This window comes from Stegostoma tigrinum, chromosome 3, assembly GCF_030684315.1.
Source record: "Stegostoma tigrinum isolate sSteTig4 chromosome 3, sSteTig4.hap1, whole genome shotgun sequence".
NCBI classification, from domain to species: domain Eukaryota; kingdom Metazoa; phylum Chordata; class Chondrichthyes; order Orectolobiformes; family Stegostomatidae; genus Stegostoma; species Stegostoma tigrinum.
Window position 1 is genome coordinate 64,232,706 of NC_081356.1, and position 14,041 is coordinate 64,246,746.

At 39.8% G+C, this 14,041-nt stretch overlaps 1 protein-coding gene across 2 annotated transcripts in view; it reads left to right on the top strand.

Moving 5' to 3' along the window:
- The window catches only part of LOC125450906 (guanine nucleotide-binding protein G(q) subunit alpha), a 193,676-nt gene that overhangs the window by 149,874 nt on the left and 29,761 nt on the right, over positions 1–14,041 (top strand). For both annotated transcript variants that reach the window (XM_048527281.1, XM_048527280.2), the window contains exon 3: positions 10,524–10,678. In XM_048527281.1, coding sequence (XP_048383238.1) covers positions 10,524–10,678 — 155 coding nt within the window. The remainder of the gene's footprint in view (positions 1–10,523; positions 10,679–14,041) is intronic.

The window sequence follows — 14,041 nt, forward strand, 5'->3', positions numbered from 1 at the left end:
ATAATGGGTTTGATGATAACATAAGAGAACTTAGGTCTTTCATAAACATATCAACTCTAAAAGGATGGTGAAAAGATAGCCGTTGACTCGAAGGAGATTTAGGGGGAGTGGAAATGGCTGAGATGCGATACTTAATATCTCTCCTCATTAAAGAAGAATGGAGAGAACTGCAGCCTTGGGCAGAACAGTTGCTATGCCAAGCTGTGATGTATCCAAATAGGATTCTTTCTATAGTGCATCTATGAAAGTTGCTATGACTCTTTGTGGACATGCTCGATCGCCTTAGTCTTCTGAGTAAGTGAAAGTGTTGGTGTGCTTTCTTGACTGCAGCATTGATATCAGTGGACCGAAACAAAAGCAGGAATTGTTCAAAAAGCTCATCAGGTCTGGCATCTATGGAGAGAAATCAGAGTTAACATTTCAGGTTGAGTTTAAATATTCGATCTGTCAAAAGAAAAGGGGAGTAGAAAAAACCCAACAATACAAATTGACCTAATTGTGCGGAATCTTTTGGATATATTATTGACACTTGCAGAAATATAGGATAGTCAGTGAAATCAAGAATGCCTTTCAAAATAAAGGCAAATTCTGTTTGTGGAACTTGATCAAGTTCTTTGTCAAAGTAATGGAGGGAGTTGGTCAGGGATATACATTAATAGTGTGTGCTTGATTTTCAAAAGACTCCTGATAAAGTGCCAAATGAAACACATGAAATTTGGGAGGAGTGACGATGTGGACTCAAATTTAACTCTAGGATAGAAGCAGAGACAAGTAATGAATGGTTATGTTTTAACTGAGAGAAAACGTTTGGTTGTGTCCTCAGGGATGAGGATTGGGACATCTGGTCTTTAATACATATTGTTGCCATGAATGTGAATCTTCATGGCATCATTTTAAAGTTTTCAGATAACACAACATGGAAATGTAATAAACAATGAAGTGGCTAGTGACAAATTTCAGGAGGACAATGACTGATGAAATTAACAAGCAGAATACATTTAGTGCAGAAATATTTGAAGCAAGTTGTTTTGCTGGGCAGAATGGAGAGGTAATATAAAGCTAACTTCTGTAATTTTAAAAGACACTGCAGGAATACACATATTTCGAGTTGTGCATACACTAGTTTGTGAAAGTGGCAAGAGCAATTGAAAATGCTGTTGAAAAGGCTTAAGGATCCCAGTTTATATAAGTAGTGACATAGCATAAAAAAACAAAGAAATTATGCTGTTCTATGCTGTATGTTGTATATAATGGTCCCAGTCCTCTGCTCCCCACTTCTACCACTGGATCCTTGACTTCCTGACCTGCAGGCTGCTATCAGTAAGGAAAGGTGGCTACACCAGCTCCACAATAATTCTCAACACTTGTGCTCTGCAAGGCTGTGTACTTAGCCTCTTACCATACTCCTTATGTACACGTGTGGCCAAATTCCGCCAAATTTGCTCATGACACTGCCACAATAGGCCAGATCTCAAACAACGATGAGTGTGTGTGTACAGGAAGTAGATCGACAGCCCAGCGGCATGGTGTAAAGAAAACAATTTCTTCCATTATTGACCAGCACCTTTTTTTTTTACTGACATCAACTTTAGAAAGCAGAGTGGATGACATGTCCCATTCTGTATCAATGTTGTTGAGTTGGAGGTGGTTGAGTCCTCCAAGTTCTTAGATGTATGTATCACCAATAATCTGTCCTGGGCCATTGACATCAGTGCTACACTCGAGGAAGCACACCAACACTTTCCCTTCCTCAGAAGGCTAAGAAGATTGGGCATGTCCACAATGAATCATAACAATTTTTATAGATGCATCATAAGAAAGCATGCCATCTGGATACATCACAGCTTGGTATTGCAGTTGTTCTGTCCAAGACTGCAAGAAATTAGAGCCTTATGAATGCAGCCCAGCCCATTTTGAAAACTATCCTTGCCTCCATTTGCTCCGTATGCTCTACTTCACTACCTCAGGAAATCAGTCAATATAATCAAAGACCCCTCCCAACCTCTTGTGTTGAGCAGGAGATGCAAATGTTTTTGTAAACACGTACCAGTAGATTTCAAAGCATCTTCCCAGCTGTTATCTGACTTAAAGGCTTGTACAGGCTTGAAGGGCCAAATGGCCTACTCCTGCACCTATTTTCTCTCAACAGACTTCTTTGATATTAGAGTTGATCTTTCTTTGAACCTTCTGTGTAGCTGTAACACTATATTCTGCAACCTTTTCTGTTACCCTGATGTACATTCATAAAGTATGATTTGTCCAATTAGCACGCAAAACAATATTTTTCACTGTAACCTGGTAGCTATGACAGCAATAAATCAAATTGATAAAAGTCAAAATCAAAATATTTAGGTCCCAGTTGAAATAGTGTGGGCATTTTTTGGAATTTGAGATTTCAGTCTTGTATATGATTTTGTTGTGGTGGGGGGCTGAAAACAGTGGCTCACAGTGTGCTTCAAATATGCTTGCTGGAAATTACATATATTCACACAGGATTGTGTGGAAAAAGAATTTTATCTGTTCGTTTTCTGAGGAAAGGGTAACGGAGACTATCCGTCTCTGATGCATTCTCTGTGACTGTCCTCTGCCTGGTGAGAGTTTAATCAGCTAAGATTTACAGTTGCAAAAACAGAAGTTGTTCGAAAACCTCAGCAGGTCTGGCAGCATGTGTGAAGAAAAAGTCAGAGTTAACGTTTCAGGACATCCGCAGTTCTTTGATTTTCATTTAAGATTTACAGTTCACTTAAGATTTACAGCAGTTCCTGTTGTTATTCCATGGTAATCATTGTGCATCCAATTGGCTAGCTCCTCTCCTGCTGTACAAATTGATGGCCCCTCTCTAAATTTGTTTTTATGCATGTCATTCCTAATGAATGCAAGACAAAAAGTTCTGACTTGCCGTGTCTTTTTAGCAATGTCTACGTTCTGCACCACCAAGCAATTAAAAACTAAGCAGTTATGTTCTTATTTATAGCACTTGGGGTTCAAGCCATTGGGATGAAATAAGAGTTAAGTTGCCAAGATGTTTTTCAAAGTGTTTTCTCCTCCAAAAATACCCCAGAACTCAGACTTATTTTATAGAGATGAACTATTCCCATGGAGAGCGCGATCTAAATATAATCAAAACTGGTCCAATAACAGTTGAACAAAATGCTTGGACTTTGAAGCAATAATTTAAATGCTTGTGAACTGAATAGATGTGGATTACTTAATTTTCAAATATATAAATTTTGAAACTGCAATTGTCTCATTCACGTTTATTCTCTCTGAAGATTAATGACTGTTTCAAACATCATTCATGAAGCTTTCAGGATTCATTTTGTTGTTAATGACACCTAACCTCTGGAGAGCATGTCAATTGCTGCTGAAAGATGCTTACGTTACGTAAATAAATCCAAGCTGAGTTGAGGAAACAGTACAAAATTGTATTTCTTCTTTAAAAATGTATATCTTTTTGAACATTTGTTTTAGTCTTTAGAAATTTAAAATTAAAAGTTTGCATATTGTAATGAAGTTATAATTGGAATAGAATAATAATAGAAATAATTTTTAAACCATAAATTCTTAGCACCATCACATTTGAATTTGACAATACTGATCCTGACAGATTTTATGAACTATAAATGATAATCACAGTGCTGATTTATCTAAGCTTCCCTTGCTGGATAAATGTTCTAAATGCTCTATTACAAAGTTGCTGTGGTGTATCAAAAGCCAGTTAATTAGTTTTCACATGTGGATGTGCATCATAAATAAGTCACAGAGCTGAATCTTGCAGTTTTTTGACGAACTGCAAGCTGTATTGAGTTGATGGAATGTTCTCAATATGAGGCTAATTGTGTCATCTTGCCATATCTTAACAAGGTCACCTCATTAATTGTTGCTGCCCCTCTGGTTTATATTGCATTAGATTTCCACCCCATCTTCCCACATTCCTTTCTTGGAGTAATTCATCACTCGTCACTGACAAAAAAAAAAATGGGCATTCCTAACACCCATACTATCTTTGAAAGCCTGCTGCATACCTGGAGGAGTATTGGCAACTGGCCACTGCCCTGCTCGTTATTATAGCCTGAGGAGAGATGGTGGCGAAGGGGGAAACTGATATCTCACTTTGCTGACAGAGATCTGGAAGCTCTGGTCCATGGGGTGCTGCAGAAGAGGGCTGGCCTCTTCCCAGAGGCCAGTTGAAGAGGACCATGCCAGCACATCATACCAACTTAAACAGAGATCTCCACCGGAATCACTGCCATCCTGACGGGACGGAAGACTGAGCTGCAATGCAGAAAGAAGGTCTCTACCCTTCCAGGGTAAATGCTGTACTCTGGCCTTTACTATCTCGTACTCACTCAATCTCTGCCACTGCACCAAGGCTCATGCTCGGACATCGCTATTGCTGCTTGTAACACCTTCTGTCATTCAATCTCATTACCCCCATTTTACTACTGTACGAAGTCTACACCCCCTCCCTACTGTCGTCTCACTCCCTCAGACACCTTAGCATCCTTCCCCCACATGCAGTAGTACTAACAGCAGCGCCATCTACTTGCATTTTACTCCTTTGCCCCCTTTATGTCATGACAAGAGACGATATCCTGTAACAGTGTGGAGTGCTGCAGGTAGTGTGCGGTGAACATCCCTTATCCGTGCTCTCACCCTGTACAAGGAGAGGACTGGGACCGCTCGAGATGCCTGACTGGTGGCCACGCATATCCGTGATTTCTACATTTTCCCTCCACAGACTGATTCCACTGGAGCAGGCCATGGTCAGTCCTGCTTCCTGGAGCACAGACCTGATGTCTGATCTCTGACCAGATGTCTGACTGAGTTGTATGGAAAGCTACCCTTGGATAAGTTTGCTGGGCCCCTGATTGACAGTTGCCCCAGTGGACCTGACTGCAGACTATTCCCAAATGACTTTCAGACATATTCCATGGCTTGCTGTAGATACCTTGTGTTTGGCATGAAGATTGCTGCCAGTGTACAGATGGCACACTGATGTCCTCCTCGATTTACCTGCTCCTGAGTAAGGACTGTTGCACAGAATGGCCAGCTGCCAGGTTGAGTGATTGTGCCAGTTAATACTGCAATGCACAGCAGAGCAAGGCAAGACATCCATGCAGGGTGCTGGAAGGCAGTTTGGTCCACAACATGGACAGGGTGCATGTCCTGGTGAACTGACTGTATACAATGCATTTGTACACTGCTGGTTACCACTATTGTAATGCATTGGAGACATGTCACGTTGATGCCAATGAGTACCTGAAAGTTGGCTGCCACTATCTGTGATGGAAGGGTGTGCACAGCTGGTTCAGTTTGACTGTAGGCAAGATGGAAGAGGAAGCCATAGCAACAGGAAGCTGCCAAACACCCGTTGTGGTTTTCAAATTAGGGTTTTCCTGGTGGCTCGTTTGTTTGGTGAGTTTGGTAAGATCACAACCAGAATATTGATGAGGTGACTTGGGATGGTGACAGAAACTTAATACAATGCACCCTGGTGAAAACATTTCCATGCTGCTCATGAAAGGTGAGGTCAGAATACCTTGGGGACATCAGCCCTGTCACAATTCTCATCCAGTTCTGCTACACATCTCGCTGTAGCCCATATTGCTCAGACCCTTCTAAGATTCCAGCCTCAGTATTTTTGTAAGTTGTATTTATTTTGTAATTGTCCAATTTATCATCTTGTAGGGAAAGGCAGCATGTTGACATATTGAGGTTACCGGTTGTGTGTTCAACTGTGAAGAGCAGCCAGAGAAGATGTTGCCACACAGTTAAATTGCTGCTGTTGGGTCTGAGGACCTGAGGAGTTCATTACAATCATATGGACAGTTTGGTATATGAGTGACTGTGAAGTAAGCCCACAAACAGTACTTGCTTGGTGCACCTGAGAAATATTGCAGTTCTAATAAGCTAAGGTGCAATGTGCTTATTGAAGTTGGTAATCTGTAAGAGCAGAAATTGCATTGTTTAGAGGGCAGAGTGCTGAAATGCAGACTGTGGAATCTCGTAGAACATATATTTGGAAGAGATTGAACTACTCAGATGTGAACAGTCATTGGTGTACAGTCTGTAGTGGAGTTGTTTCTGAAGGAGTTCCAAAGCTTGATATCCAAATGTAAAAAATTGTAATCCCTAGTAAATGAGACCAGGTTTTAATCACATTTGGTGAGCGGTAGTGTCACTGACATATGGGTTGTTGCTGAGAGGTCTGAGAGGCTGTTTGAGGTGCTGTGTGTCCATCCGTCTCTTTCTTACTTTGTGTTAATTCTGAGTGTTTTCTATAATATAAATTGTTTTACTTTACTAACCTTGTATAGCAAAGCTCAGTTTTGTTTCTTAAAATGTGTGAGATTTTGTTGTCATTCTTTTTATAAGTATCTAGATCTTAAATTTTATTGACTGTAAGCAAAAGAGAATATTGCTGGTCCCCCAACCAGATTGTGTGACGATGTGGCATTTTTGACCTGGGATCATCCAATCAATTTAACAGTGCCTGTGGGGTCTGCCAATTAACACAAGAAGGCAGTATATCATAAGGACTGTTTGGTGATTAGCAGTGGGATTATGGGTGTGGGGCACTTGAAGGCAGCAAGTGCAATAATGCAATTTCTCAAAATACCCAAGTTAGCAAGTCAACTTTGGTGAATGCTCTTATGTTTTTTGGCACAAAGCTCCTGCAGATCCTGCTTGATTTGTGATTTCTGCAACGCCAAGAGTATCTGTAGAGAATTAAAAGAACTCTTACACCAGCTTATAAATCTATGGTGCATTTTCCTCGTGTTGAAAACATATTTGCAAAAAGGAAATAGGTATTAAGAGACATAAAGGAGAATGATCAAAATATGTTGAAATGAAATGTTGCATTTATAAATTTCCAATGCAGTCAGCATGTGAACCACTTACAAAGCACCAGAGGATGTACGTTGAAAATATAATTTCCTTTCATGCTGACATGAACTGCTCTCCTTTTTTCTGTCCTCCACCTATCTTGTGCATTCTCAGCTGCATGCCACAGGAATTAGTTAAATATGCTCAACAATCAAGATTCCTTTATTCAGATTTTTAGACATTATTTGGGTCAACTAAATACATACACATTTTGGAATATGCTCTGTTTGGACTAGTGGACTTTAAATAGCCACATTTAAAATAAGACCAAGTCATAATGGAGTGACAATAGGACTCCAAGTCAGGGTGCCATCTTGATTGGATAAGACCTTGCTATAGATGTCCTACCGTGTCTGCTGCTCTTTTTCTTCAAGTTGGCAGTGGTTGTACTTTTAGGAAGATTTTGTTGAAGGAGCTTCAGTGCGCATCTGGCTTATGATGTCTGTCAATGCCATAATACATTGTGCACAAGTAGTGGAGGATATAAATGTTTGATATTGAGTTGAGGTACCAATTAAACTGATTGCTTGGTCGTGAATGGCATTGTGATTTTAAAGCATTTGGAGCTACAGTCATCCAGATATAGGGAGAGAATTCAATCACAGTTGGGCTGTGTTTGTACAGGTTTTGGAGAGTGAGGAGTTGGACTATTGCCCTAGAACTCTGTCTGACACAACTACAGTATTTGGTTTTTGGTCAACAATAATTGCCTGTGATTTTAGAGAGGAATTGAGCAGTTAGATTCCTTTCTGGTGGTGGTAATTTTATGACACCTACCAGTTAAGGTGCTTTAAGATTGATCTTATTGGCAAAGTAGAGACTGAACCATTTGCCCTGAAGGAATAAGATGTCTCAAAAAAAAATTGAGCAACAGGCTGCAAACAGGCTTCACAACTTCTACAACTTGGTAGTGTTTGCCACCAACAGGATAATGCCATCAAGAAGAAAAGACACAACACCTGATACACACACAAATGTGTAATGTGGTGTATGAATTAGCCCTCAAGATAATCTGAGATAGATCACGCACTTTTCATGCTGTTTTTCTTGAGATACAACAAGAAATCATCTGAGAAGAGGAGCTGTTTTCCTATATGATAGCCTTGATTTGGAGTGATACCAATAGGCTGTTAGTCTCACTAAACAGCAGATTGTATCAAACAACACATCAATTCATCTCTTCGTGACAGGCAGAGTATTGACTACGTGTGACCAGATGATGCTTGTAAAATTCTATACAGTGTTTAACATTCAATTTGTTTCAGTGATTGGACAACATTTATTAAACAATCATCATTTTTGATAACCAGATATTTTGTAAATTACGACATTAACATGCTGATTAAGCTTGTTAATTGGAATATAAGCACTTGAGGTTATGGAAAAATGGGTGACAATTTCATTCGCAAACTGTTTCCATCTTGATTTAATTCTACAAAATAATTTCACAAAGTTTTGTTTGTGACAAACAGCATCATGGTCTTGATAGTTCGATCTGAGGATATGCTGCCTACACTTGGACTTGAATGTCTGCTAATTATTTTCGTTGGAATTCTGTCTCGAGGGTGCCATTAGTTGCTATATCAAAGAAATTCTTTTCTCTGGTCAGCTCTTCCTGTAGCACAGAAATTGTCAGAAAATTTGACAAATGGTAACAAATCTAACTGTGTTATAAACTAGTGGGAGTAACTGCTGTGCCTGTTTCATGGTTTGTCACTCAGCATCATCATTAATGTCTTACGACTTTAACTTGTTAGTTGTCAAGAACTTATGTAGGCTTGAAAATACTTCACTTTCGCTTTCATTTACATGAGGAGCCCTGAGGATAGGGTGTTGCAGGCAGATAAATCAACAAAACCCACATTTTTTTAAATCAAAAGCAAGACTTCTTATCCACCCCTTAGCCTGACATCGTTCACTTGTAACCCAGACTTGCCAGCCAGGGGAACCAACTTTAATGTCTGTCAGAATTTTGCTTGTTTGAATGAGATCAAATTCTTCTAAATTGCAGGGATTTTGTCCAATTTATTCAGCTCCTCATGATAAAAGAACTAATCTTTGGAGTCTTAGCTACATTGCCGCAAAGACAAGTTATCCTTGGGTACAGAGATGAAAACTCCCAGGTGTGATTGCGCCAAGGCTAAGCACAATTCTAGCAACACTATTATTCTTGCATTCTATCTGCTTGCAGTGCAAACTAACTACATACCCCTTGTATACTCAAATCTCTCTCTGAATATCAACAATCAAAAGTTTTTAATACCTTGGAGAAAAAACGTTTTCCTTTTTATTCTTACTACCTCATAAATATCCACATTATTATACTCCATCAATGGCTTCATTGCTCATGCACTTAATCTGTTGATTTTTGCAGCAAACACGGAATGGTAGAGAACCTGAGTCAGTCTGGTAGCATCTGTGGAGAGAGAGAGAGAGAGAGAGAGAGAGTTAATATTCATTGTGTGTCGTATGATATTTCTTAAAACTGTCATCAGAGCACAGGAACAGGAGTAGGCCATTCAGCCACTTGAGCCTTTTATGACGCCCAGTGAGATCAGAGCTAATTTGCAGCCCAACTCCATATGCTGCCTTTGTCCCATATTCCTTAATATTTTTAGATAATTTTTTTGTTAAATAATCATAACTTTAAAATTAAAACTGACCTTGCACCCACTTCTGTTTGTCAAAGAGAGTTCCAAGCTTCTACCACCCTTTGTGTGTCGAATTGCTTCTGAACATCTCTCCTGAATGGTCTGGTCCTAATTTTTATGCTATGTCATTAGTTCTAGAATCTCCAACCAGTGGAAATAGTTTATTTTTATCTATTCTGTCTTGGCTGTCAATATCTCAAACTTCAATCAGATCACTGATTAATCTTCTAAATTCTAAAGAAAACGTGGCTATTTTGCATAATCTCTCCTCATAACCACTGAAGTCCAAGTATCATTCTTGTAAATCTATATTGTACTCTCTCCAAGATGAATATATCCTTGCTAAGGGTTATAGGATGCCTGGGTTCTGAAGAAGAGTCATACTGACCTAAATTTTAACACACTTTCTGTCTGCAGGCGCAGCCAGACCTGCTGAGTATCTTTCAGTAATTCTGTATTTGTTTCAGATTTCCATTTTTGATTTTCTGTGCACTTTTGAGCCTTCAGTTTCTTCTTTCAGTCCTAAATCTTATTGATGAAAGAAGATCCTAGATAGACTGTTGCACTCATCATGCCATTATTTGTTTGGTTTATAAGGTGTTAAAAAGGCAAACTTTTCTATTTCAAAGGTGCAGGGCCAAGTCTGACTGCCTAGTCATGCCACAGGAAGCTCCGCTCCAGTAAATTCCAGCTCAGGAGTCATTTTCAACACCACACTGGGACACTGCAGCTAGAAATTTAAAACACTGATTTCCTGACCTACTGTATGTAGCACTCACGGGAAAAAGTTCTGTGTGCTCGCTGAAGTGTAGTTCAAGGGCTGGGATCAGTTCCTCAGTCCACCCTGACAGTCTGAGAATTGCATGGCCTGGAGTAGCTACAAAACAGCAACAATGGATATTTGTAATATTTACTTTGTTATGTATACTTGCCAGTGGGAAAGGGGTCATGTGAAGCATTAAAACATCTTTTTCTTTACAGGCAAATGCGCAGTTAATTCGTGAGATTGATGTGGAAAAAGTGACAACATTTGATAACCCCTATGTGGAAGCAATAAAATGTCTATGGATTGACCCAGGCATCCAAGAGTCCTATGACAGACGGAGAGAGTACCAACTGTCTGATTCAACTAAATAGTAAGTTCAGAAATCTAATTAACTTTGTTTTGAACATTGTTTCTGTATAAACTCTTGATATTGTCACTTATGCTCCATATATTGAACTACATTACAGGTCAGAGCAACTTGGAAGTTAAATAAGCAAAAGTCAAAAATCTTGCAACAACCAGGTTATAGTCCAGCAGGCTTATTTGAGAATGTAAGCTTTTGGATCTCAGCTCCTTGCTCCAGGCGTAGTGTGTGAGAGAGGGTATAAGACATTAGAATTTATAAGCATAAAGTTAACTTTAAAACTGGCCGCCTTTTGAATCTTTCATCAGTTAGGAAGAAGACTACTGATTAAAATGCAGAATCTAAATTCCTTTCAAGTAGTTGCCCTGAGCTAATTAAACATTTCATTAATATATACAAAAGGTGACATCTCAGGTCAGACAGTGGATTTTAGCTGTGAGGCCTTGCTTAGAATCTGTCGATGCTGTAAACTGGGGTCAGGTTTTATTTGTTTTGAGCAAAACAGAATGTATCTGCAACTAGACAGACACATTTTGGATGAAATAATTTGTGTATGTCTGTGTCTGTGTATGTATGTTTGTGTGTGTGTGTTTCTGAGAGAGTAGGTGTGTGTGTGTGTGCATGCGCGTGCGCGCGTGTGTGTGAGAGAAAGGGGGTGGGTGTCTGTGTAAACGTATGAGTGAGTGTGTGTGTAAGTATATAATGTGGTGTCCATGCTGACGATCTGACATGTCTTGCAGAGGTTGCTGTACAGGGTTGTGAGGTGTTGTCGTTGATGGCATCCTGAAGGCTGGGTAGTTTGCCGTGAACAGTAGTTTGTTCGAGGTTTGGTGGTTGTTTGAAGATGAGAAGTGGAAGTGTAAGGAAGCTCATGATGAGGTACTCCTCATTATCAATAATGCGTTGAGGGCTGCAAAGAACACGGCATAGCTTATCCGCCCTGGGAAGTACTGGATGATAGAGTACCCTATTGGTCCTGTCTTTTGCCTGTCTCCTGAGGAGGTCATTGCAGTTTTTCGCTGTGGCACGATAGAATTGGTGGTCAATGAGTTGAGCATCCCTATGCCTCCACTTCTTGCCTTCAAACAACAGCCAAGCTTTAAATAGATGATTGTTTGCAGCAAACTACACAGCCTTCAGGATGCCATCAACCACAAAACCATACAACCCTGCCATGGCAACCTCTGCAAGACAAGTCAGATTATTGACATGGATACTACCATCGCACGTGGAAACACCACCCACCATGTGCACAGCAGATACTCCTATGACTCAGCCAATGTTGTCTATTGCATATGATGCAGATAAGGATGCCCCAAGGCATGGTATATTGGTGAGACCATGCAGATGCTATGACAAGGGATGAATTTGCACTGCGCAATGATCACCAGACAGTGGGGGGGAACCACTTCAAGGGTCAGGGACATTCAGTCTCTGATCTTCAGTTAAGCGTCCTCCAAGGGTGGACTTCAAGATACACAACAATGCAAAATAGCGTGCAGAAGCTGAAAGCCAAGTTCCATACCCATGAAGATGGCCTCAATCATGATCTTGGGTTCATGTCGCATTACAGGTGACCCCACCACACTGCATATGCGTGCTCTCTCTCGCGCTTTCTCATACATATGAATTATTCCATCCACTATGCTAGTGTAGTCGCAGATACTTTCTGTTTTGCTGTTCTGACTCCAGTTTAAAACAGAATTCTTAGCAAGATCACGACATTTAAAATGCATTGTCTGACTTGAGATGTCACCTTTTGTATACATTGATAAAACCTTTAATTAGTTCAGGACAATGAATAAAAGGAAACTAGATTCTGCATTTAATCAGTAGCCTTCTCCCTAACTGATTAAAGATTTAACAAAAGCTGGCCAGTTTTAGGGTTGTTACCTTTCTGCTTATAAATTCTGCGTCTTATACACTCCATCTCACACTACGCCTGAGGAAGGAGCTGAGCTTTGAAAGCTTGCATTTTCAGATAAACCCTTAGGGACTATTACCTGGTGTCATGCGATTTTTGTCCACCCCAATCCAACCCAACATTTTCATGTGGTTAAATCAGACATGTGTCTAATGGTTAAATTTGGTAGGGAAGATTTGGAGAGGCGATTGAAACAAAATGGTGAAATACTGAACGGGATGCAGCTTAAACAAACTTAGATTGTACTTTACAGAGACATAATTTTAAAAGCAAGGAAGTTATAAAGAAGGACTAGAGAACCAAAGGTTAAATGTAGGTTTGTCATTAAAGAGAAGCTGTCAGTAAGCAGAAAAGCCACATTTAGCATATTTGGTAAAATAATTGGAGGTGGTATGAGGCGAAAAAATTGTTAATGTAGTGCAAAGACACCAAAATATATGAAGTAGGAAGAGGAGCAGGTGATTCACCTGTCGGGTCTGCTGTGCCTTCAATAAGATCATGGTTGATCTGATTGTGACCCTAACTTCACCTTCCTAGTTATCCCTGATACCCTTTGACACTGTTAGTAAATAATCTATTTATTTGTCTCTTCCTTAAAAATATTCAATTACCCATCCACACCACACTTTGGGAGAAGAGAATTTCAGATCCTTGCAATTGTCAGATGAATAAATTGGGGACTCCCTATTTTTAATCTGTGTCCCTAGTTCTGGATTCTTCCAAAGAGGGAACAGCACGTTACTAAGATCTGGATTGTACTACCTTAAAAAAAAATTGAAGCAGATTTGAGGATTAAATTTCAGTAGGTAGGTGGACAATTTGTTGGGTTACTGGCAAAAAGAAGTGTGAGATTAATTTGATAGCTTTCTCAAAGAAGCAGCATTGTCTGTGTGATTTCTTGCAGTGTTTTGTTATTCTCTGTTTATACAATTGTATTCTTGAATTACAGACTCTCAGAATAGGTATAACTCAGAAGGAGGACATTAGGCTGGTCTAGACTCTTAGCTCTCTAAGCGGTAAACAGCTTGTCCCATTTTTTTTTATAGCACAGCTTCCTCAATCTATCACATCAATCTTCTCTGCACCTTCTTCAATTTCTTATCATCATCTGTGCCAGCTCAAACTCTGGCTGACTGAAAAGAAGAATATTTGAGGACCAGGCTTTCAAATCTAAGACTAAAGTCATGGTTTAGCAACCACCAGTGATCCCCACAATCCAAATACTTAGCAGACTTAAAACAACTAACAACAACCACCTTAAAGCATTGGAGAACTTCCACCAACTTTGCTGGATCCTCCAAATCCAGTGCCAAGAAAGTTAGTTCAGTTGTAACATCCTTTTCTCAATCTAACATGCCAGCATCAAGGCAGTAACCATTCAAAATCAGCTATGCTATATAAAATATATCAATTGTTTGCCTGGCACCAGACTTGCAAAGCAAGTA